Source organism: Lolium rigidum, chromosome 4, assembly GCF_022539505.1.
Source record: "Lolium rigidum isolate FL_2022 chromosome 4, APGP_CSIRO_Lrig_0.1, whole genome shotgun sequence".
NCBI classification, from domain to species: Eukaryota; Viridiplantae; Streptophyta; class Magnoliopsida; order Poales; family Poaceae; genus Lolium; species Lolium rigidum.
In genome coordinates, this window is record NC_061511.1 from 232,391,688 (window position 1) to 232,413,690 (window position 22,003).

At 47.3% G+C, this 22,003-nt stretch overlaps 3 protein-coding genes across 3 annotated transcripts; 2 read left to right on the forward strand and 1 right to left on the reverse strand.

Annotated features, from left to right (window-relative positions):
- Positions 1-291: 291 nt before the first annotated feature.
- LOC124707263 (WD repeat-containing protein 55-like) lies at positions 292-4,691 on the forward strand. Its single transcript, XM_047238928.1, has 15 exons — positions 292-420; positions 500-532; positions 1,099-1,163; positions 1,410-1,497; positions 1,587-1,659; positions 1,970-2,076; positions 2,393-2,435; positions 2,576-2,632; positions 2,725-2,801; positions 3,582-3,627; positions 3,707-3,753; positions 3,843-3,916; positions 3,993-4,048; positions 4,128-4,317; positions 4,410-4,691. The coding sequence occupies exons 1-15, from the start codon at positions 326-328 to the stop codon at positions 4,481-4,483; spliced, it is 1,125 nt and encodes a 374-aa protein (XP_047094884.1). The 5' UTR covers positions 292-325; the 3' UTR covers positions 4,484-4,691.
- A 4,275-nt stretch (positions 4,692-8,966) lies between these two features.
- Positions 8,967-12,749, forward strand: LOC124707262 (serine/threonine protein kinase OSK1). Its single transcript, XM_047238927.1, has 10 exons — positions 8,967-9,163; positions 9,853-10,037; positions 10,265-10,447; positions 10,572-10,703; positions 10,783-10,968; positions 11,183-11,272; positions 11,342-11,425; positions 11,531-11,659; positions 11,740-11,964; positions 12,286-12,749. The coding sequence occupies exons 1-10, from the start codon at positions 8,989-8,991 to the stop codon at positions 12,397-12,399; spliced, it is 1,503 nt and encodes a 500-aa protein (XP_047094883.1). The 5' UTR covers positions 8,967-8,988; the 3' UTR covers positions 12,400-12,749.
- A 418-nt stretch (positions 12,750-13,167) lies between these two features.
- LOC124649798 (heat stress transcription factor A-4d-like) lies at positions 13,168-15,431 on the reverse strand. Its single transcript, XM_047189369.1, has 3 exons — positions 15,229-15,431; positions 14,724-15,140; positions 13,168-14,454 (listed from the first exon to the last, which is right to left on the reverse strand). Exons 2-3 carry the CDS (start codon positions 14,940-14,942, stop codon positions 13,339-13,341), a joined length of 1,335 nt encoding a protein of 444 aa, XP_047045325.1. The 5' UTR covers positions 14,943-15,140; positions 15,229-15,431; the 3' UTR covers positions 13,168-13,338.
- Positions 15,432-22,003: the final 6,572 nt, after the last annotated feature.

Below are 22,003 nucleotides of genomic sequence, written 5' to 3' on the forward strand. Positions count from 1 at the left end.
CTTTTTCTTCTAGTCATATTTAGATGGCCCATTCATGTTGAGACTCTTTGTGGCCCATGAGGTGTAATACGTTGTAATACTTTCCGAATAGGTTTTAATAAAGGGTCATATGCATCCAAGTTCTCCAAGTTCCCTCGGGCTCACTCGGCCCGCGAAGGCTGCCGCCCGTCGTCCAAGTTCGCAGCCCGTTTACGTCCGACCCAGGCGCGCACGGCACGACACCACGCGATATCACGCCACGGCCCTAGTAGACTCCAAAACCTCGTCTGCCCTTCTCCCCCAGCCGCGTCGCCGCCCCGCCGCCCCCTCTCGCACTGCCGCCGCGATGGAGGCCCTTCACGACGAGACGCCCTTCGACCTCGACTTCCACCCCTCCGCCCCCCTCGTCGTCACCTCCCTCATCAACGGCGAGCTCCACCTGTAAGCACCGCCCAATCGACCCTCTCCCGCTCCCCCTCCCGAGGAACTAACCGGTTCTAATTTCCGCTGCCTCTTGCAGTTTCCGCTACGCCGACGGGTTGCAGCCCGAGAGGTACTCACGATAACCCCTGCTCCCCTCCTAATGCTTTGTTAATTTTGTAGCATGGTGCTGATTGCTCTGGCTTCATGCTTTGGCTGCTCAGTCTGCCGGTGTTCGTAGACATAGAGTTTATATCTTGAGCTGCCAAACAGTTTTAGCGTAGGCTCTTGCTTCCTTGACGTTTGTAACTGTTAGAGGTATCCTAATTGCACGAGGTGGAACAGTTCAGTTGGTTAATCCAGAAGAGCTCCTGTAGGTTTTTACTCTATTCTACTAGTTTTTTGTACAATCAATTTTAGCTATCTCGCTTTTGCAGTCCATGGTAGCTAGTTCAGAAAGCTGTTTATGTGTGAGACAGTGTTGGTATTTGAGTTGAATGGGTGCATGTGAGATCAAATATTAAGTGTCTCACGGATTCTTTAACTAATAATGCGTACACTTCTCTTGGGAATCCTTTCTGTCTGTCTGTCTTAGTTTTGTTTGATGTTGGAGCTTTTTTTCATGTTAAAATACAATTCTTAAGTAGTTTCCAGCTATTAGAGATTGCTGATAAATGTTATTTCGCTGTAATTTTTAAGGTTGTTTGCGGTAAAAGCTCACGAGGAGTCGTGTAGAGCTGTTCGTTTTGTGGACTCAGGAACTGGTAATGAGCCCCTTTTAATCCCAGCACCTCCAGCATTGCAAACCAATTGCCATGCATTTTATGTGTGATTCTGATCTTCTGGCAGCTTTTTTAAAATTTTCTTATTCACCATACCACTACAAATTTAGTTGCTCTACATTGTCATTTGCAATCAATACCCATATCAGAGGTGAAGGCACCTCGATTGTCATGCTACATGCTCTAACCAGGTCCTGTGGGCTCTCTTGATTTTGTGGCTTGTTTCAGTGATTCTGACGGGATCTGCTGATAGCTCAATTCTTGCTTCCGATGTAGAAACAGGCAAAGCTATTGCCCGTTTGGAGGATGCACATGAGTATGCTTGTTTTTTTTTTCTCCTGTTGATTTTAGCCAAATTTAATATTTTATGCTTTCTTAGTGTCTTTATTTTCTTGATGTTTTCAGTAATGCAATAAACCGCGTTGTCTGTCTTACTGAAACTACAGTTGCTTCAGGCGATGATGAGGGTTGCATTAAGGTATTGAATGGTGTACCAATTATTAAATCGTATACCCTTTAAATGTTGGCCTGTTTCTCACCATTTGTTCCGAGTGTATAATAAAATTATACCCAAGCTTATTTATACCCAGGCACCTGTTCTAAGTATATAATCATCTATGCTAGGTTGATAATATTTGTAATAGCTGCAATTATGTAACGAGTACCTACGTATGTTTTGGACTGACACAGAGGCATTTGCTAGTGTTTTCGTTGTTTGTTCTTATCATTTTTCGATATTAATAGCAATGGTAAAAAAATCAGTTTACAGTAATCACTTGCAATTTTAGGTGTGGGATACTAGGCAACGATCTTGCTGCAATACTTTTCATCGCCATGAAGATTACATATCAGATATGACCTATGTAGCTGGCTCAAATCAAATATTGGCAACAAGGTACTTAATTTACATTCCTGCAATCTTGATTGCTGCATTAGTTTCATATGCCTTAATTTAATAGGAGCGTATCCTATTGTATGCATGCACAAACTTAGTGTTACATGGCAACAAGGTCTTGCTCTTTGCTCATGGACCATTCAATACCATGACATGGAGTGCTTGGAACCATTTCACTTAGTTCACTTCTCCATGGTGCCGAAATAACACTGTTATTTTGCACATAATTTTATATTTATGTGGCCAATGTTTTATGATTCCTTGAAGTTTTGAGCAGATTTTTTTGCCAATCTGACATTGTTCTTGTTATTTGCAGTGGTGACGGGACTTTATCTGTCAACAATCTTCGTGGTGGCAGGGTGAGTTGCCTTTCCATACATCAAATCTCATCCCCCTGTATTAAATAAATCCTTATTCCAAGTTTTGGGTTTAAGAGCTACTATATTTATAGATTTACCTTCAACCTTGCATAACCCAGTCATGCCTAATCTGCTAATAGGTAAAGGCACAATCTGAATTTTCTGAAGATGAATTGTTATCCTTGGTGATAATGAAGGTAATTACTTTCGCTGAACAACTTTTGCTGATCAACACCCTTCATCTGTAACTTAAAAGTCACTGACATAACTTAACCTTTGTGATTCTCAGAATGGTCAAAAAGTTGTTTGTGGAACACCAAGTGGAGCTATATTGTTGTATTCGTGGGGACATTTTAAGGACTGCAGGTAAATATGGTTTCATCATTGCACTGGCAGAAGAAATAAAATAGTACCCTTTGATTTACATCATCACTCACTGGCAGGAATATTATTCTTTGTAAAATGTATAGCAATGCATAACTGACGATATACCTCTTCTGAAACGCAAACCATGAAAGCACACATTATATTCTCTAGTTCTCTGTTTGTTTATCAAATTAGCCATACAATATAATGATATTACACTTATTATCTTGATACTTCTATAGCCCTTGACTATGCTGCTATGGCCCTTGACTAATATTTACATCTGTAGGCGTTATGTTTGTGCATGTGAGGCTCTTATTTTCTCACGGTTAGAGAATAAGGCTCTTTTTTAATGTGGAACTCCAAGAATGTTACTCCCTCTCTCACAGTTTATAAGGCACACGCGTACCCCTAGGTCGCAAATTTGATCAAGTTAGCATTAGTTATATGTTATAAAAATTATATCATTAGAAAGTTCAGATGTTCTATTTTCTAATGATATAAATTTTGTATTATATAATTTAAATTATATAGGTTAAATTTGCGACCTAGGGGTACGTGCGTGCCTTATAAACTGTGAAGGAGGGAGTATTAGTTATAAAGGCTCATCTCACTTTATCCTTACCGACAAAGCCTGAGAATAATCTTGACATGTAACATTCAGACTATTGTGAAAATGTGGCAGCTTACAACTAGTTTGGCTCTTAATTTCTTTGATAGTAGACCAAGTCTGTAACTGATTTTGTCTAGTTGTGTACTAACATACATTTTTGTGGCTAGTGACCGCTTTCTGGGGCACTCACATTCTGTCGATACACTGCTAAAGGTTAGACTGACTATACTTTTCATTGCTGCCTTCCTTTTCTCAATGTAATCATCATTAAGATAGTGTATTTTTGTTTTAGCTGGATGAAGAAACTCTGATATCTGGTGCAGCAGATGGTGTGATCAGGTTTGAAATATACCATTTGCCTTCCATGCCTTCTGGTTCCTGCATAGTAGCTTCATCTTATCGTGTCTCTAAAATTTCCTTGTACGCAGATTAGTGAGTATCTTACCTAATCAGATAAAACAGCCACTAGCTGAGCATTCAGAATATCCAATTGAGGCGATCGGTATGTTCAGTCCATTTCTTGGTATATAAGTAACTCCAAGAAATGCCATGTTTTCAGTATCATCTCTGCTCTTCAGGTTTCTCACACGACAGGAAGTATCTAGGCAGTGTTTCACATGACAAAATACTAAAGGTGACCTCCCTTCTAGTCTGTCCTTTATGGTGTATCCGCTGGTGATCTAATTGGGTGTCCTGTGATTTATTTTATGCAGCTCTGGGACATGGAAGAACTGTTGGCAGGTCCGCAGTTAGATAATCACAATGAATTGCCTGAAGCTGCAGCTGCCGCCGAGCACGATGAATTGCCCGAAGCCAACGTTGCCGTGGATCACAACGAAGTGGCTGTAGCTGATAGCGACGACGATGGAATGGATGTAGACATGGAGCCAAGCTCTTCAAACGGTAACACCCCTTCTGCCCTGTATTAAAGTGTGCAGCGGGCATTGCGGCTGAAGTTATCCTTTCTGATTCTTACACGTCTGTTTTGGCTTCAGCATCAAAGAGCAAGAAGAAAGGCAAGGGCAAGCGTCGGAATGGATTCCAACCAGACTTCTTTGCAGATTTGTAGCTCACGCTAGCCTAGACTCGATCGGAAGCTCCACCTTCCTTTGGCGACGTGATTACTACTTGAGCAGTTTTGACCGCAGATCGATGCTGAAGTTCTGATCTCCTGCACGGAAGTGCGAGGTTGATGTTGTATCTGAGTATATTTTGGTCGTAGTAGATTAGTTAGAGGACTCCGGTGTGTGAACGTTTCGTGATTGAACTGGTTACCAGTAGTTGCGTGTGTTTTCGGCTGCAAATGACCTATGAGCCGTCTGATGGCGCAAGTCTGTGAAGCATATGTGTACGTGTCTTCTGTGGTTTTGTGTTCGATCGCATCTCTTTCTAGTTTGTTTTACAATTCGTATCTAGAAAAGAATGAGGAACCTATTTTGGAACATTGGGAGTACTTTCAGCTTTCACCCCTCTATGCCAAATTAATTGATTTAGCTTTCAACTAGATACAGAGACACACTAAAACGTGTCTAGGTAGTTAATTAATTTGGAACGTATGGGCACCTAGGGGTGAGTAGGTGCTAATCAAATTTTAATTCTTTTTTCAATTTAGATTTGACAAGATTTGGCACAAAGGTAAATTCTCTACATATGCAACATTGAGGTCGGGGTAGCAGGAGACCATAGCATCACCACCGTCCCAGTGGAAGAGTCAATGGCGACAACGGTCCTAGTGGTAGAGTCAGATGCAACCTGGATAACCTCCACCGGCGAGGAAGGAATGTCCTACAATGGATTCGTTCAGACTCCGCTTGTGTACCTAAAAGATCTAGATCTGAGGCTAGGGTTTGTAGAAGCTTACCACAACAGAAGTCATTGACGCACACGAAGAAGACGACCATCCTCCGCTGCCACAGCCGCCGTCGTCGCCGCAAGCCTCGCCGATCATGCTGGTGAGGTAAAGCCGGCCATGTCGCTAGATCAAGAAGCGTGGATGAGCTCGAAATGGTGGGAAATGAGGGATTTGGATTTGCCGGTGAGAGGGCCGCCCCTATATATGGTGGCGAAAATTCAAGCGCGATGACCGAATTCATGGTGCCGAGATTTCGCCGTCCCGCGCGAGCTCCCGCCATCTCCCGCGGTGGCTCTGCGAGGACGACGTGTTCTCCACTTCTGCGAAAACGGGGGTGGCTCGCTAGAAACGTCCGAACCGGACGTTCCTCCACGCCTGGCCCGAGTGTGCTTTGAGAAGCGGTCCGTGCAAGAACACGGTATCGGCCAGGTAACCGAAAGGGCCGAAAAAAGCTAGGCCGATGCGAGCCAATGGGCATGCAAACTACCAAACGTGCCCTTATATTTTCTGCATCCATCATGAAACTCCTAAACATGCTTTGTAAGTTTGCCGGTTTGCTAGGGAAGTGCGGCGAGATATTAAGTATGAGCACGGGGATCATCTAGAGCGATTCCATTCGCTGAGAACATGTGTCATGGATCTCCTGAATTGTGTCTCCGAAATTCAGATCACTACTGCTATTGTCACATTCTGGCACATTTGGGATGCTCGCAACAAAGGTCAAGAGGAAGGGATCTTGCTGCACCTTTGGTCAGTTGCTACAAAAGGCGAATGTGTACATTGATATGTTGTTCACCTGTACAAACCAAAAGCCACCCATAGTCGTGAATCCTCTTCTGTTGCCAAATTGATTCCCTGCCGAGGGCGAGGTTTCGGTGAACGTGGATGATGCTATCTTCTTTTTATTTTTTTGCGAAGACGTGGATGCTGCCATCTTCACCTCTACTAAGTAAATTGGCGATGGTGCTGTCGATCGTGAGCACAGCTATCTTTGTCTTGCTGCTTGCAGCGAGCCCTGGAACATCATCACATCGCTCCCCAACGGGATCGATGATCGGGGATATCAAGTCATGCTCCACGGGTTTTTCTTCGTGTGAATTTCGATATTTGCCGAGTGTGCTCAACGTTGCTGCTCTTCAATTAGCTAGAAGATGTGTCTTCGGTAAATTCTGTGTGGCGTGGATTGTATCCGAGAAGATTTTTGTAATGACATTTTTTTTAAAACACGGTGCAACGCAGACGCTCACAAACACGCATGTATAAACACCCCTATGAACGCACGCACGCACACACTACACTATGACATTTTGATCATGTACTCGATAAAGCGCACGAGTTTTTGAAAAAAATAGTGACGAGCGAACGTGCCCGTGTGGCGTCGTCAACCAACGACGCATCAGGGCATCTCCAGCGACGCGACGCATTTTAATGTCCACGAGAGTCCGTTTGCGTCGCGCTGCGGACGCTAAAATGACCATTTTTGTCCGCACGTCCGTTTGCGTCTGGGGGCTGCTCCAGCGGGGCGACGCATTTATTTTTTTCTTGTTTTTTTCCTCTTCTCCATTTAAACATAGTTCCAAATATTACATATTGAAACATGATTTTACACAAACTAACACATACTTTGGAACATGGTTTACACAAACTAACACATAGTTTGAACCATTGTTGACACAAATATTTTTTTTTTTTAAAAGAAACCAGTTGTGTTGATTTCCGTATGTTCGCTGCCAAGAAAGAACATTTGAGGGCACACCCAATCACTCAAACTGGAAAATTCAGCGGGAGGAGACGGTGCCCTTGTTGGTTCTACCGAGGAAGAACAGATAGCGACCTCCACTACTGGCTTCGTCTGGCCCGTAGCCAGATTCGCTGCAAAGAAAGAACATTCTAAGTTCTAACTATCGGTGTCCGAGCCGGATTCGCCGGTTTGGTAGTGCCTGTGATAAGCTGTGTCGTCGAACACCTTGACGATTATCTCGCCGTCCCCCTTGTAGAGGAAGGTGAGCTGTCAGCCGGGCTCGAGCGCGAGGTCACAGGCGAACTTGTCCCACCCCGTGTGCAGGTACATCTTGCCTTGCCCGTCGAACATGACCTCCACGGGCCAGCGACAGAAGTTGCAGCTGGCCTCCCGTAGCTGCAAATGCGCCGGCTCGACGCCATCGACGAACTCGACGAACTTGTCCGGGAGCCGCTTGATGCCGAGTGGTCGTCGTCAATGCGGAGGAGGAACTCGAAGCAACGTTCGTCCTGCGAAGACGAGGAGGGCGCAGGCAACGGCGAGTGTGGGGCCGTAGCTGGTCCACCATGGCGGCCCCTTGCCCGGCACCGGGGGCGCCCAGGGCCGCAACCTCGACCGCCTCGCCGGCCACCAGGACCGGCCATTGACTTCCTCGCGGGCTTGGATGCGTCGCAGGAACACCTAGGCGGCGCTACGGTCGAGCTTTGTGGCGGCTAGGGTTTCTTTGGAGGAGTGGATGAGGAAGAAGAACGCGCGCCACTTTATATAGGCCGGAGGCATGCGGTGGCCTCGGGACGCGTGGCGTCGCCATTAACGTGGTTGGCGGAGGTGGGCTGCGGCCGCTCGGCAGCCGAGGCATCGCCATTAACGTGGCGCAGGCTGCCGAAGCGACGCAGTCACTGGCTGTCACTGGCGCGTTTGAGAAGACGCATCGACGCAGAGTCGCTGCCAGGCGGGCCCAACGAAACATCCGCCAGACCCGAGCGAACACTTTCCGGACGTCCGCGGAGACGCATCCGAGACACATATTTCCAGATTTGCGTCGCCCCGCTGGAGATGGTGGCAGATCGTATTTCCGATTACGACGGACACGGCGAACGAAAACGGTCGCTCACCGACCGTTTGGCGTCGCGCGGCTGCAAGATGCCCTCAGGTGAAAGATTCGTCGTCGTCGCTGCCTCGCTGGCGCGCGAATGCGAGAGCTCCACCCGCCGCACGATCGAATCACCGCCGCACCGCCCTCTGCTGCACGCACGAGCCAACTCCGCCACGTCGTCGTCGTCCGTCGCGCACGAATCTCCGCGCGCCACGAGCGGCCCCACCCCTGCTGAACCCCCACAGCTTTCCATTCCCTTCCTTCCATCCCGTGACAGCCGCATCTGCCATCCTCTCTTCCCCCGCCGCACCGCCGCGCCGCCTCCCGTCGCCGCGCCGCCGCGCCTCTGGGCGAGAGCTCCCCGCCGCCGTCTCCCGCTCAGGTCCCCCCACCCTGCGCTCAGGTTAGCCCCCCACCCCCGCCTCCCCAAGCTCCTCTCGTCTCCTTCCTTCCCCCGCCGTCCTTCACGACCTTGCCGCCGAATTGGGCTGTGCGTTTGGGACTGGCGACGCGAGAATCGGCTCTGCCGCCCCGCTTCCGCAGTGCCCCAGATCCGGGAGCTCGCGTCGTCCCTGGTCCGCCGTGGCGTGCGCCCGCCGCGCAATTGCGTCGGCGACGACCCGGTTTCGATCGCTCTGCCCGCGTAGGCCAATCGTGCCGGGCGCTTTTCGCGGTAGAATTACCTTACCATTAGGGATCGGCACGCGAGTTCCTTTTTTTCTCAATTTTGCAGAGCAGATTGTGCCTAGGTTGCCTCTCTTCATACCATCTGTAGCTGCATATATCGTCTAGATCCAACCGTAATTCTACTACGCGAGCTACCTGGCAATATGCTTCAACCTCTCCTTTTAACCCCGAACAATTTGGTTGTCATCTAGGGCCAGGATGGATGCGGGAGGCAGAGATGCAAACCCGCTGGCCGGGTACCGCATCGGCAAAACCCTGGGGATCGGCTCCTTCGGGAAGGTCAAGATCGCTGAGCACATTATCACGGGACACAAGGTGGCTATCAAGATCCTCAACCGCCGCAAGATCAAGAGCATGGAGATGGAAGAGAAAGGTTGGTGGTGATTGTCAACTTTGTTTGTGTTTGCCAAGTTTGTAGTGTATACGTAGCAGACTTGCTCCTTGCTCTGCTCACAAAGAAAAATGCGTGGGGATGGGAAATATCGGGGGGTCATTTGCATGTTCCTAGTGTTAGGTAGAGGAAACTAAATGTATGGATCAAACTGCTCATTTTTTTTGTTCGGTGCTATATAATCCCTTTAGTAATCAGCACATACATTTTTTTTCGACATTTGTGCCTAGTGTTGGTATTAAATCAAACACCCAGTGTAATCAGCACAGACTATTTCTGTTTGTGACTGCTGATCATTTGCATGCTCCTAGTGTTAGGTAGAGGAAACTAAATCTATCGATCAAACTGCTCATTTTTTGTTCGGTGCTATATAATCCTTTAGTAATCTGCACAGACATTCCTTGACATATGTGCCTAGTGTTAGTATTAAATCAAACACCCAGTGTAATCAGCACAGACTATTTCTGTCTGTGACTGCTGATCAACATATTACCCTTATTCTTGCAACCTTTGTACCTGCTCAGCTATAATTTTTTGTGTTAATTTACCGTGAGAAGAAAAATCGAGAAATGGCCATTCATACTTTTTAAATTTTGTTTTGTTAATAGTTGCTGTTCTTGTCTGGTACTTGGCTCAAGTGCTCAACTATGATTTCTCGTGTTAATTTGCAGTGAAAAGAGAGATCAAGATACTAAGATTATTTATGCATCCTCACATCATACGGCTTTATGAGGTGATAGATACGCCAGCTGATATTTATGTGGTTATGGAGTACGTTAAATCTGGAGAGTTGTTCGATTACATTGTTGAGAAGGGGAGGTTGCAAGAGGAAGAAGCTCGTCGCTTTTTCCAGCAAGTAAGTTTTCTTCCACTTTTCTGATGAGTTCATAATGAAGATTCAGCTAAGCTATTTATTTCGTAATTTTGAATACGGTATGGTTATCATAAGCTAGTATAAATATGTTGCATATGTGTTCATCGTGTATTTCGTTGAGACACTTCAATTTTGTCTGCTTCTACCATTGTGCATAAATAAGATTCTTGTTCATGATTAGACTAATTTTTATTTGACCTTTTATACAGATTATATCTGGTGTGGAATATTGCCATAGAAACATGGTGGTTCATCGTGATTTGAAGCCAGAGAACCTTCTGTTGGATTCAAAATGTAATGTTAAGATTGCAGATTTTGGCTTAAGTAATGTTATGCGTGATGGCCATTTTCTCAAGACTAGTTGTGGTAGCCCAAATTATGCAGCACCCGAGGTACATATGTAGAATCATTTGATTTTTGCACTTTCACATGCCTTTTTCTTTGTTGATAAATGTGGATGTTTTGCGAAAGTGTTCACAATTCTCACACCAGACATTGTTTTCTTCATTTGTTTAGGTGATATCTGGTAAACTGTACGCTGGTCCTGAAGTTGATGTTTGGAGCTGTGGTGTTATTCTCTATGCACTTCTTTGCGGCACTCTTCCATTTGATGATGAGAATATACCAAACCTTTTTAAGAAAATAAAGGTTGGCAACTATCTGCTTTGATTAACTGAAAAATGCTTCTTGGATATCCAGTGACTTAGTTACCTTTCTGTTATTGTAGGGTGGGATATATACCCTTCCTAGTCACTTGTCTCCTTTAGCAAGAGATTTGATCCCCAGGATGCTGGTAGTTGATCCTATGAAGAGAATCACCATACGTGAAATCCGTGAACACTCATGGTTCAAAGCTAGACTTCCGCGCTATTTGGCTGTGCCTCCCCCAGACACTGCACAACAAGTTAAAAAGGTTTGGTGATGCTTCTGTGTATCAACATTAACATCACTATTTCGATAGTTGTCTTAAGGCCTTTTGCTTTGTCCTTACTAGTCTGTTCATCTTTACATTTATCCATTTGTTTTTATCATATTTGTGTATGTAACAAAAATGGGAGCCCTTTCTACATTATTACATTTTCTCTATGCATGTTCAGTGATATTTTACTTCGCTGTGAACTTTGTAGCTGGACGATGAAACTCTGAATGATGTTATCAAAATGGGATTTGATAAGAATCAGCTAACTGAATCTCTTCAAAAGAGATTGCAAAATGAGGTATTTGCATTATTCTGTTGCTCGTTTTGGTTGTTGTCGATAGAATTATGACTAAATCTGCTTGTACAGGCGACCGTTGCATATTATTTACTCTTGGACAATAAGCTTCGTACAACCAGCGGCTACCTTGGTGCTGAGTATCAAGAATCAATGGTGTGTTGGAATCTCCCTCTCCTTTGTATTGCTTGCATATTTTAAATTGAAAATATTCTGGTACTTGTATTGCTGCTGATTTGGTATTCTTTCTGTGATCTACAGGACTCATCTTTCTCTCAAGTTTCACCTGAAACACCAAGTTCTGCATCTGAAGCTCGGCAGTTTGGCTCTCCAGCTTTTGGCTTGAGGCAACATTTTGCAGCTGAGAGGAAATGGGCCCTTGGTCTTCAGGTAATTTTCACTTGAAAGTTCATCTTCCTATAATTGAATCTGAAATACTTAAATTCTCCTAATTCACGTATGTTTGACAGTCTCGAGCACATCCGCGAGAAATTATAACTGAAGTGCTCAAAGCTCTGCAAGAGCTAAATGTTTGCTGGAAGAAGATTGGGCACTATAACATGAAGTGTAGGTGGAATCCTGGCTTTGTTGAGAGTATGATGCATAATAACCATGGCTTTGGGTCGGAGTCTGCTATAATTGAAACTGATGACCTCAGTGAAAGATCAGCCCACATCGTGAAGTTTGAAATTCAGGTACCCTCCTGAATCAAAACCATCATATGCAAGCAGGTCTTTCTGCAAATTCGCAGTGTAGTTCTGTGATGACTAAGCTTCATTTTAGTGCATTTGCATATAGGAGTACTTTGAACTGTTATCATTTTGTTTACGACTGGGCATGTTCATAATTGGAATGCTATTTTCCTACATACAAGTATACAACATTTTCCTTTTTTGTTTGCATAAAGTTAGTTCTGATACACTTCCGCTCTTTGCAGTTTTACAATGTCCTTTTTCCTTGCATAAAGTTAATTCTTGGGGGCTGTGCTTGGTTCTGATACACTCTGCTCTTTGCAGCTATACAAAACAAGGGATGAGAAGTATCTTCTGGACTTGCAAAGGGTCAGTGGGCCACAGCTTCTCTTTCTGGACTTGTGTTCTGCCTTTTTAACTCAGCTGAGAGTCCTTTGAATTCTGAAGATGGTGACTTCCCAACTGCAATCCCTGCAGCATCTTGTCAAGTGCGAAGTTACAGTCAAGATGTACATAATGATCATAATCCTCCAGTAGATTCTACTCCTGGGGTATTTAGACGCTAGAGGACCACGTGATTTCATTTTGATGGTTACGCCTTATTTACTGAGCTAGAGGTGGTGGGCAAGAGGCATTCTTGCTCTGCTCGCCACTACTGGTGCTTTATGACTTATGTAGCCCTATATTTAGTCCTGGAACATCTTTGTTTGGTAACGAACTTCACTAGCATAATGCCAGCCTGAGAATAACCTCTATTGCTATAATGAAAGTTGAGCTGTTGACATGCACTGTTTACCCTGACCTACACTTCACCATTGCTGATCTTAGTAATGTACTCTAAGATGAGCTTGTTTTCACTGGCTGTGTCATATTTAGTTTGGATATAGCCTTCCCTTCTAGATACTAGTTTCATCACTGTCTGCAATTCTAGTTTCTAAGCCTACAAACTCTTAGGACTTTTAGCCAGCCAATTTGTAGCTCTGAATGGTATACTGAGTACTCAGGTTAGACATCAGAATAGGAGTATGCATTCGAGAATCTGTAGAGTCGTGCACTTCAGAAAAGTCAAATTGTGTTTCTAGGAAATAAAAAATCTAAGTGTATTATTTGTCACGTGTAATCTGAGTTGATTAACTAGATTAGTAGCCAGATTGTCAGATAGTCACAAATAGTCAAGGGGAAGGATTTACCAGAAAGGACTAGACACATGATTTTAGCAGAAAAGAGTATCATACACACAACAAAACAGTGCAACTGACTACAGAAGTGTATCTTCTTCTACTTTAGCTGTACAGAGTGACAAAACAAGACAGGCTAAACTATAATGTACATCACTGTTTACATATGCACAATGAATCATTGGGAATGGTAATTCTATCAGGTTTTCTCTTCTGAGGCAAGGTGCTCCATCTGCTCGGTGATCTGTTCAACATGTACCCGGCGATTAAACCAGTTGCAGTTGATGCCTATTGTTTCATCATCCTTGGGTTCAGCTGTCTCTGTTTTACAATCAGCATCATGGCTTTCAAAGCGGGTACGATAAAATTCCGGAGTTTCTGTGAGGAACCTCCCCCAGAATAGATCGTTTACCACAGCCGGTTCTTGGGAAACTCCCGTTTCGGCGGTCATCATCTCATCTTGTGAAGTGTCAGTGGTGCTTACCTCTGAGTTGGTATCAACCTCAGTCATCGTCTTGCTGGTATCTTGGTAAATATCTGCTAGCTGTAGCATTGGGCTCTGGACATAACCTGGTGATTCTAGCAACCCTGGAGGTGAAGAGGGGTCCAGAGTGGCTGGTGGCTGAAGATCTACGCTGGTCGCCATTGATGCTGTCTGCAAATCTCCAACAGCTAGAGCAGGGCTGGCAACACTGGCGTACATGTCTTGCGAAGATGCATAGTCGCCTGCCCTCTGGATGAGGCTCTCCAGGGAAGCCAAGGCCAGCTCCATCTTCTCAAACGGCTCGGCATTTACGGGCCGCACGGCGAACATGCTTGGTGTTTCATCAACGGTAGTCTGAAGATACGGCACCTGCTGTTCCTCCACCATGGGTTCCTTGGCGAAAAAATCGATCTTGGGAACCCTCCTCTTCTTGCAATTGCTGAAATGGTCTGTTTCCAGCAGGGCAGACCCTGAAACATCGCCCCGTTGCCGCTGCAGGATGTCGCGCACGGACGCTACGATGTTCAGCTGACGTTGCTCCATCGCCGCCAGCCTCTCCTCCAGCGACTGCATCACCCAGGTGATCTCACACTGCTGCTGAGCCTGCCTCTGCAGGTCTGCCAGAAGCACGCCCTTCTCCTGCTTGAGCTTGGTGATCTCGTCCTCGAACTCGCGCCTCTCTGCATCTGCCAGTTGCCCGTTCACTTGGTTCTGCGGCGAGTGGCTGTGCACGGGCTTGCGCCGATGGATGTTCTTGAGGAGGTGCATGTGCCCCCTTATGAACTCCTCGTTGGCGAACTCCCATCGCTCCGGGTCGACTTTTCGAAAACCCTGATACATGACGGCAAATCAAGTCAGCAATGAGTACAGCAAGAGAGATGTCAAGTTAATTCAGCACTAAGTGCAGGAAGAGACGTTGTTAGCGCTCAGAAGAAGATCATGTGAAAAAGTAATGACGAACACAACAAGTAACAAAGGATAGAATCACTTGTATGTTTGGAAACGAAGCAGAGGATCAGAGATGAGCACTGAGTACTACTCACGACAGATAAAAAATGTCTGTAACATTTGGAAACGAGCACTAATTAAGTAGTACTCACATAGGTGTTGAGCTGCCTGATGAAGCTGGAGAAGTTGTTGTGCTTGAAGTACTTTGGCAGCAGGTCCCGCGAGAAGTCGGGCGGGTTCCAGACGACGAAGCTGGCGCCGCCGGCGCCCCAGGAGACGACGCGGTTGGTCGAGCGGTCCTCCACCATCTCGTAGGTCTTGATGAGGAACGGCGGCGGCGCGCCGCCGCCCTGCGACTGGGAGCCATCCATGCCCGGAAGCCGGATCCTTAGCCAATTGCAGCAATCACTCCGCCTCGACGCGGCTCGGAAGAAAGTCTGAAGCCTTGAAAACCCGATTCGACCCAGATCCTCTTGTTTCCACACCGGCAAACTTGGCGCGCGCGGTGGAAAATTCTCGGCAATGGCCGGTGACGGAGACCTGTGGTGAATCGAGTCGATCGACTTGCTCTGCAAGAACGGAGAGGGAAGGAACAGTCAGGTAAGCAACCAGCCGCCGCCGCCGTGCAAGTAAAGGATGCGATTGACAGTAACTAACCAGCGACTGGATTAGCTGAATGGAGAAACCCAGCCGGACCGACCAGTTGATGGATGGAGGAGGGCCTCACCTCTTGCCGGCGAGAGCACGGCAGCTTCCGGCCGTGATGTCTGAGCTAGCTAGCTAGGTCCGAGATGGTGGAAGCTGGCAAGTGGCGTGGCGCACGGGAGGGCGGGAGACCTGAGGGCTGGGTGGGAGTAACTAAAGGCGGGCTGCGCCACCGGTTTCGCCGCGGGCGGTCGGCCTTTATAGGGCGGCCGTCGCCGCGACATGGACGTGGTGGCGCGCGCATCTTTTTCTTTAGCTCTGGTCGTTGCATGTGACGGATTGACTGACCAACGCATGTCATTTGCACCGTTGCGTGGCGTGGCTTGCTTCTAGATAACGGAATGGTCGCCGCCCGCCGGACGTGCATCCGGCCGTCGGACTAGGACACTCCGGTCAGCGGACCAGCACGCATGCCATCGGTCGACGGTCGATTCCAGTTGGGTCGAACCCTTGCTTCGTTGGGTGGTCTTTTTTTTTTTTAACTTGGTTCGTTTGGGTGGTCTAAGCCAGCGGTCTAATGCATAATTTTTTCTCCATCTGACAGATATAGGTCTATCTTTAAGCAATTATTTTAAAGCGAAGAGAATATTAATTAGTATTTCATACTCACTCCATCCGTAAAAGAGTGTCTTCGATTTGTTCAAATTTAGATTCAGTATCTACGTACATCTAAATTTAGACAAATCTAAGATACCATTTTATAGACAGAGGTAGCATATTGAAAAACATATTGTAAAGAAGAAGAAAAACATAAATAAAAATAAACTAAACCCTAGCCAGGGTTTGCGTCATCGCCATCGTCATCTAGCTGGATGTAGACCGGCAGCGACCACGACCATGGTAATTTGAATTGTGCCCGCAACCTATAGAGATGCAAAAACGAACATATTTAATTGTGTAAAATAGACTGGTAGCTAGCTAACCTATAGAGATGCTCTTAGATCGCACTCCCTTCATCTCATGAAACTTGTGTGAGGTTTGCTAAAATTTGAATATGTTCATATGCTATTTAGTGTTTGGGAACATCCGAAGTTTCGCGTGCAAGGGAGGGAGAGTAGATGGCATCACGGCTGCCGGCTTCGTGTCGTTTCCTCGGATGCTGTGGCTACGGTCGTAGTTGCACAGGAGGTCTCGGGGTCTGCATCTCCCCCTTACGATGTTCTTCTTGCACAACAAGAAGAAGGAAGCTTCAACCAAGTCAATCAGTCGCCGGCCATTCCAAGCGAGAATTGTCACCGGCGCCTGGGCCCGTGCACGGAGAAATCACCTCACCGGGCGGTCACACCAACAGCGACGCTTGTCGGAACCTTCCACGCCGATTGCCTCAGGTACTCGATATGATCTGTCCCCAGGAACAAGATCCTGCCTGCGCGTCATCTGCACCGTCAGAGAAATGGATGTGGAAGAGGTGACCTTACGTCCTTAGGGCATCTCCAACCGGGCGACCCAAACGGACGGCCCAGCGCGTCCGTTTTGGGCCGTTTGCGTGCCCGCCCGGACACGCGGACAGCGCCCCGCGTCCGCGTGTCCGTTTGGGTCGCACGCGGCGCCCAACGCGGCGACCCAAAGAGACGCCACGTGGTTCGTCTTCGCTGCGCGGCGCTGCGCCATGGCAGGCCTCGACGGGACAGCCATGGCGGGAGGTGGAACGCGCGGGAAAGATCCCGCGCGCACCAAGGTTCCCGCGCGCGCGAAAACGCCATTGGCGCGCGCTCGCGCCCAAGTTTCCCGCCAGACCGCCGGCTATAAAAGACGGCGGCGGTCTCACCCAGACCGCATCACCGTTCTCTTCCCCTCCACCTTCTCCGGCGCCATGCCGCGCACCCTTCGGTCCACATGGGCCAAGCTCTCCTCGCCGCCCGGGCCGGGTTCCCGCGGACGGACGAGGAGGAGCGCGCGGACTCGCGGTGGGTCGCCGACGACGAGGCGCTCCGCGTCGCCGCCGAGGCGGCGGCAAAGAAGGCCGGTGACGCGGAGATGGGGGAGGAAGCGGCGGCCGCGGAGGGCTGGCACGAGACCCCGGACGGCTGGTACGCGGCCGTGGAGGAGGGGGCGGACGCCGCGGAGGAGCCCGTCGCCGCGGAGGACCTCGCGCCGGCGAACATCAACGCCGCCATCGAGGAGCGTCTCGCCGACCTCACGCGCGTGACGAAGGAGCACGAGGGCATCCGGCGGGCCGGCCGCCGCCGCTAGGCGACCTCCTCGGCCAGAAGAACGAGCTGCTCGCTATGCGAGCAGCCCGTGACCTCATCCAGATGCCGTCGCCCGAGCGGCGCGCCCGGGAGGATGCTGCGTCGGCGGAGCGCGGCCGGCAAGAGCGCATGCGCCGGCGGCAGGGCAACCACGAGGCCCAGAAAGCCGGCCGCGTCCGCCTGGAGGCGCGCACCGCGGTGGAACGCGCCGCCCTGCGAGGAGCTTGAGGTATGCGGGAAGCGGATGGTTCCGCCTCGGGAGGCGGAGCGCGAGCGCGCCCGAGCTGCGGCCGGCGGAAAGGAGGAGGATGATGCCCTCCGTCCAAGCTGCCGAGGCCCGCGAAGCCGCCCGCGCCGCCGCCGACGCCCGCGCCGCCGCCGACGCGCCACCCAGCCCGTAGAAAGCTGGAGTGGAATCCTCACGCGTACAGGCCGCCCGCGTCGAGTGAAATCCACGGCCCCGACAGCGAGCCGGCGAGGAGTCGCCGACGAGGCCGCCGGCCCCGTACGTATAGGATAGAAGTAGTAGCTAAAAAAAAATGTAATGAGTTCTATTTAATGAAATATATTATTTATGCCTATGACACGCGGGCCAGGGGCGGACAGCGGGCGGACGCGAGCGACCAGCCTTTCGCGTCCGCGGCCACGCAAACCCGGCCAAGATTTGGGCCGGATTTGCGTCGTTCCGGACGCCGCGGGCATCCGTTTTAGGGATGGGTCCGCGCGCTGGGCCGGGTTTTTGTCCGGCTGGATCCATCCGGACGCGCGGGCGCGGGATGGGTCGCCCGGTTGGAGATGCCCTTACGTACGCATGCATGCGCGCGCCTTCTAGAGAGCATGGACTTAGGGTTCAGGTATCCTGCCGATTTCACCACGTATAGTATATCTGCAGGGGGGACTCCTGTTTCCGGATCATCGTGCTCTCACCCCCGCTCACCTATATCACATACAGTATGTATGTAGGCGTGGGGCGTGGCTAGGGTTGGGAATCTAGAAGCTGTGGAATTTGACAGTGGACTTCAATGAACCGGGGCGCACGTGATATGACTCTTGTTAGTTGAGTGTACTATATATTAATTAATTCCAAAAATAGTTTTGTTGATGTGGCACTTCTAGGATTCCGGCAGAAGAATGTGATGCCAACATTCTTTTTTTTTGTGTGTTCTTCATTGCCGTGCCCATTCATCTGTAGATGTGTTGGAGAAAACAGAAACATGTGTTAGTAAACAAGCTCGTGGACACAGAGTTGGGATTTTATATATCAATTAGAGTATACTAAAAAACAATATATATAGATATTTAATAGAGCCGTCACGAGATGAGCCACATCATCTAAATTATGTTGATAGTTAGTATAAAATTTGCCACTAGGATGTTAAACCACAACAGGTAGATTTATGTACTAACACACATGTGTTCCAGTTAATTAATACTCATAGTGAGAGTAACATAGGTAGTAACATCACATACTCCAAGAAGTTCCGGTGACATGGCATATCAATAAATGAAAAAGAGAGTGAGGTGGTAAGTAGCTATGTGACATGGTCATACCCTTCGGATACCCATTATTAGTATACCTGGCTCGGCCCAATATGGAGAAGACCAAATATGGAGAAGGCCCAACAAGGTAACCCGAAGAAGTAGTCGACTAGGACTCTTGTAAAACCCTAGGCTGGTTGCATATATAAAGCTAGCCAGGGCACCCGAAATAAGGAGGCCAACAGACAGACAGAATATAGACAACATAGCTCCGTCTATGGCGGCACCATGTAAACATATTATGCTCATATACTGGATTGCTAGCAGCACGTAGGGATCCTCCACCGAGGGGACCCGAAGCTGGGTACGTCGTGTGGCTAATCTCGTCCCCGGAATCTCCATCGTCGCTCTCTCCCGAAACCCTAGTTTACAATACGTAGGCATTCCCGAGGTGTTCCCTCGTCAATTGGCGCCGTCTGTGGGAAATACTCGACGATCGGATTTTGTTATCAGGGCGGGATCCATCATCTACATCGGCATCTAGCAAGCTCATCGGCATCTAGCGTGATCGATTTCATCGAGTTCATCAGAGATTGTCATGGTGGCAGCAAAGTCGGAAACGTGTGTGCCTGTGTTACGTACGGTTCCGGGCAGTCAATTCAAGGAAGGATTGACACGAATCTGCTTCGATTCGGCGGGATGCTCTGGTGCGCCGCTCAGATCGTATTTTCCGTTCTCGTCGGATCGTACCAGCGGAGACACACAAAGAAAGTAAAAAGAAAGTAAGATTAATGGAAATCCCGACGTAAGGCAGCTTTGTGGCCTTCGCACTGCGGCGTCATGCTACAAGGATCAAGTCCCAAGGTGATGATGACTACCACGCGAAGATCTACATGCCAGCTAGTGTTAATCCATCTGCCAAACCAGGTACGGACTAGTTTTTAAACTAGCACAAGCTTGTAATAATCTAGTTGGTAATTGCAGCCTTGTACCAAACTCTCGATCACATGCACCTTGGTCTTTTCTTCTATAAACTAAACTAATGCAGGCTAAACAGTAAATGATACTCATCGTTTTTTTTTTAATCCGTGAACTTGTGCGAGAAATAAATCTGGGGATGGAGCTCATCGACTACTGGACTGGTCAAGTTAAAAGGGAAAAAACCAAAGTATTGATAGTGGTTTCCAAATACTACTACATGGATTCCTGCTGTTGGGAGTTGTTGTCCAGTCCGGTCGGCAGCACGTTGCAAACTGGAAAAAGCAGCCACCACAACGGATCAAGCCCAAGGAAGAGAGTCTGTTCACATCATCGTTCCGTACAAGAAGAAAACCAGGTGCTATTATTCTAAGTTTTTCCGTAGCTAGTACTTTATTTTCCTGTTTACACAGCGAGTGCTTGTTCGATTTATCTTATGATTATTAGCTCAGTTTACTTAAACATGAATATTACACTCTGTTAAATTAATCGGTCTGCAAGGAAACTGATTCCACAATACTAAGTACAAGTAATACAGTATTGAGTCGACCATACATGCAGATGTGCCTTAAGTTATCTCTTATATGGATTTCGTAGCCAGCGACCTAGTAATGGCCAATCATAAAAGCAATATACCTTGACACGAAAAGAAAAGAAAAAAAAGTATAGTATATCGACAAGTCACTAGGCTCGGACAACCCGAAAAATACCTCAACTTTTTCTATGGTTAATCAGTGGATTCATCTATATGATTATTTTTTATTTTTATCTTTATATAATTCTACATGATGCATTTTCGGGCGAGTGGATTCATCTTATATGGTTATTGTCGGCTTCATATTATATAGTTATTGCCGACTTCATCTTATATGGTTATTGTCGGCTTCGTCTTATATGTTTATTATTGGATTCATCTTATATAATACTGGCTCGATACACTTCCAAATTATTACTATAAGGTTATCAATGGTTTCATCTTCTATGGTTATATGACACTGACCCGATGCACTTTCGGTGGATTCATCTATATGGTTATTATTCGGGTCCTCTTATATAATACTACCCGGTGCACTTCTAGGTGAGTGGATTCATCTTATAAGGTTATCATTGATTTCCTCTTATACAATACTACCCGATGTGTTTCCGGGTCAATGGATTCATCCTCTACGGTTATTACTGGATTTATTTTCTTCGGATCAATGGATTCATCTTCTATGATATCGACGGATTCATCTTCAATATATGCTCTATATTTAATGGCATAATCCTCAATATGGATTCATCTCAAATACTTTATCTTGGATTCATCTTCATGGATTCATATTATATTATTGACAATGGCTTCATCCTAAACGGCTTCACCTTATATGATGCCGCGACTCCGTCAACTTCTTTCGACATCATGGCTAAACACTCGGGGGCTCGACCATGACTTCGCCTCGGGTCGCAACTGCGACAGAACATCTAAGCAACAATCATGATATCACCTCAGTAGCGCTTGGGGGCTCGGCTATTTCTCCATCAATAATTTGGCGACATCTACTTTCATTATTTTATGGTTTCTACTTCGGCTCGACTTTTTCGCCGCACTCGAAGACCTCATCGCACATCGACTTCGTCGTGTCCAAAAAGGAGAAAGCCGACGAAATTGTCTACAAGAGAGAACCCGACGAAATTATCCAAAGGGAGAACTCGACGAAATTGTCTTCAAGAAAGAACAGGACCCGAAAAATTATCTTCAAGAAGGTCCCAAAAAATTATCTTCAAGGAGGACCCGAAGAATTGTCCTCAAAGAGGACCCGAAGAAATTTTCCTGAAGGAGGAACTCGACGAAATTATCATCAAGGAGGAACCAAAAAAAAAAGGGGAAAGAGAAGGATAGACAAATCTTCGGGTCCATTGACTCGTCATTTGTTCCAAGCAAGAGTATCGGCGATGTGCCTGCCGACAATATAGAAGAACCCAATATATTCGGTTATCTCATCACGCCCGAGAAAAATATAGAAGAACCCGCAAAATGGGTCATTGCATCAGCCGAACAAGGCACTCGACAATATATTCTCAGAGCGCCAAAAGTC

Coding starts and splice junctions, on each gene's coding strand:
- LOC124707262 (XM_047238927.1), top strand. CDS start 8,989: ATGGATGCGGGAGGCAGAGATGCAAACCCGCTGGCCGGGTACCGCATC. Junction 10,038..10,264: donor CTCGTCGCTTTTTCCAGCAA/GTAAGTTTTCTT, acceptor CCTTTTATACAG/ATTATATCTGGTGTGGAATA. Junction 11,965..12,285: donor TCGTGAAGTTTGAAATTCAG/GTACCCTCCTGA, acceptor TGCTCTTTGCAG/CTATACAAAACAAGGGATGA.
- LOC124707263 (XM_047238928.1), top strand. CDS start 326: ATGGAGGCCCTTCACGACGAGACGCCCTTCGACCTCGACTTCCACCCC. Junction 533..1,098: donor GACGGGTTGCAGCCCGAGAG/GTACTCACGATA, acceptor GTAATTTTTAAG/GTTGTTTGCGGTAAAAGCTC. Junction 4,049..4,127: donor CACATGACAAAATACTAAAG/GTGACCTCCCTT, acceptor TATTTTATGCAG/CTCTGGGACATGGAAGAACT.
- LOC124649798 (XM_047189369.1), bottom strand. CDS start 14,942: ATGGATGGCTCCCAGTCGCAGGGCGGCGGCGCGCCGCCGCCGTTCCTC. Junction 14,455..14,723: donor TCAGGCAGCTCAACACCTAT/GTGAGTACTACT, acceptor GTCATGTATCAG/GGTTTTCGAAAAGTCGACCC.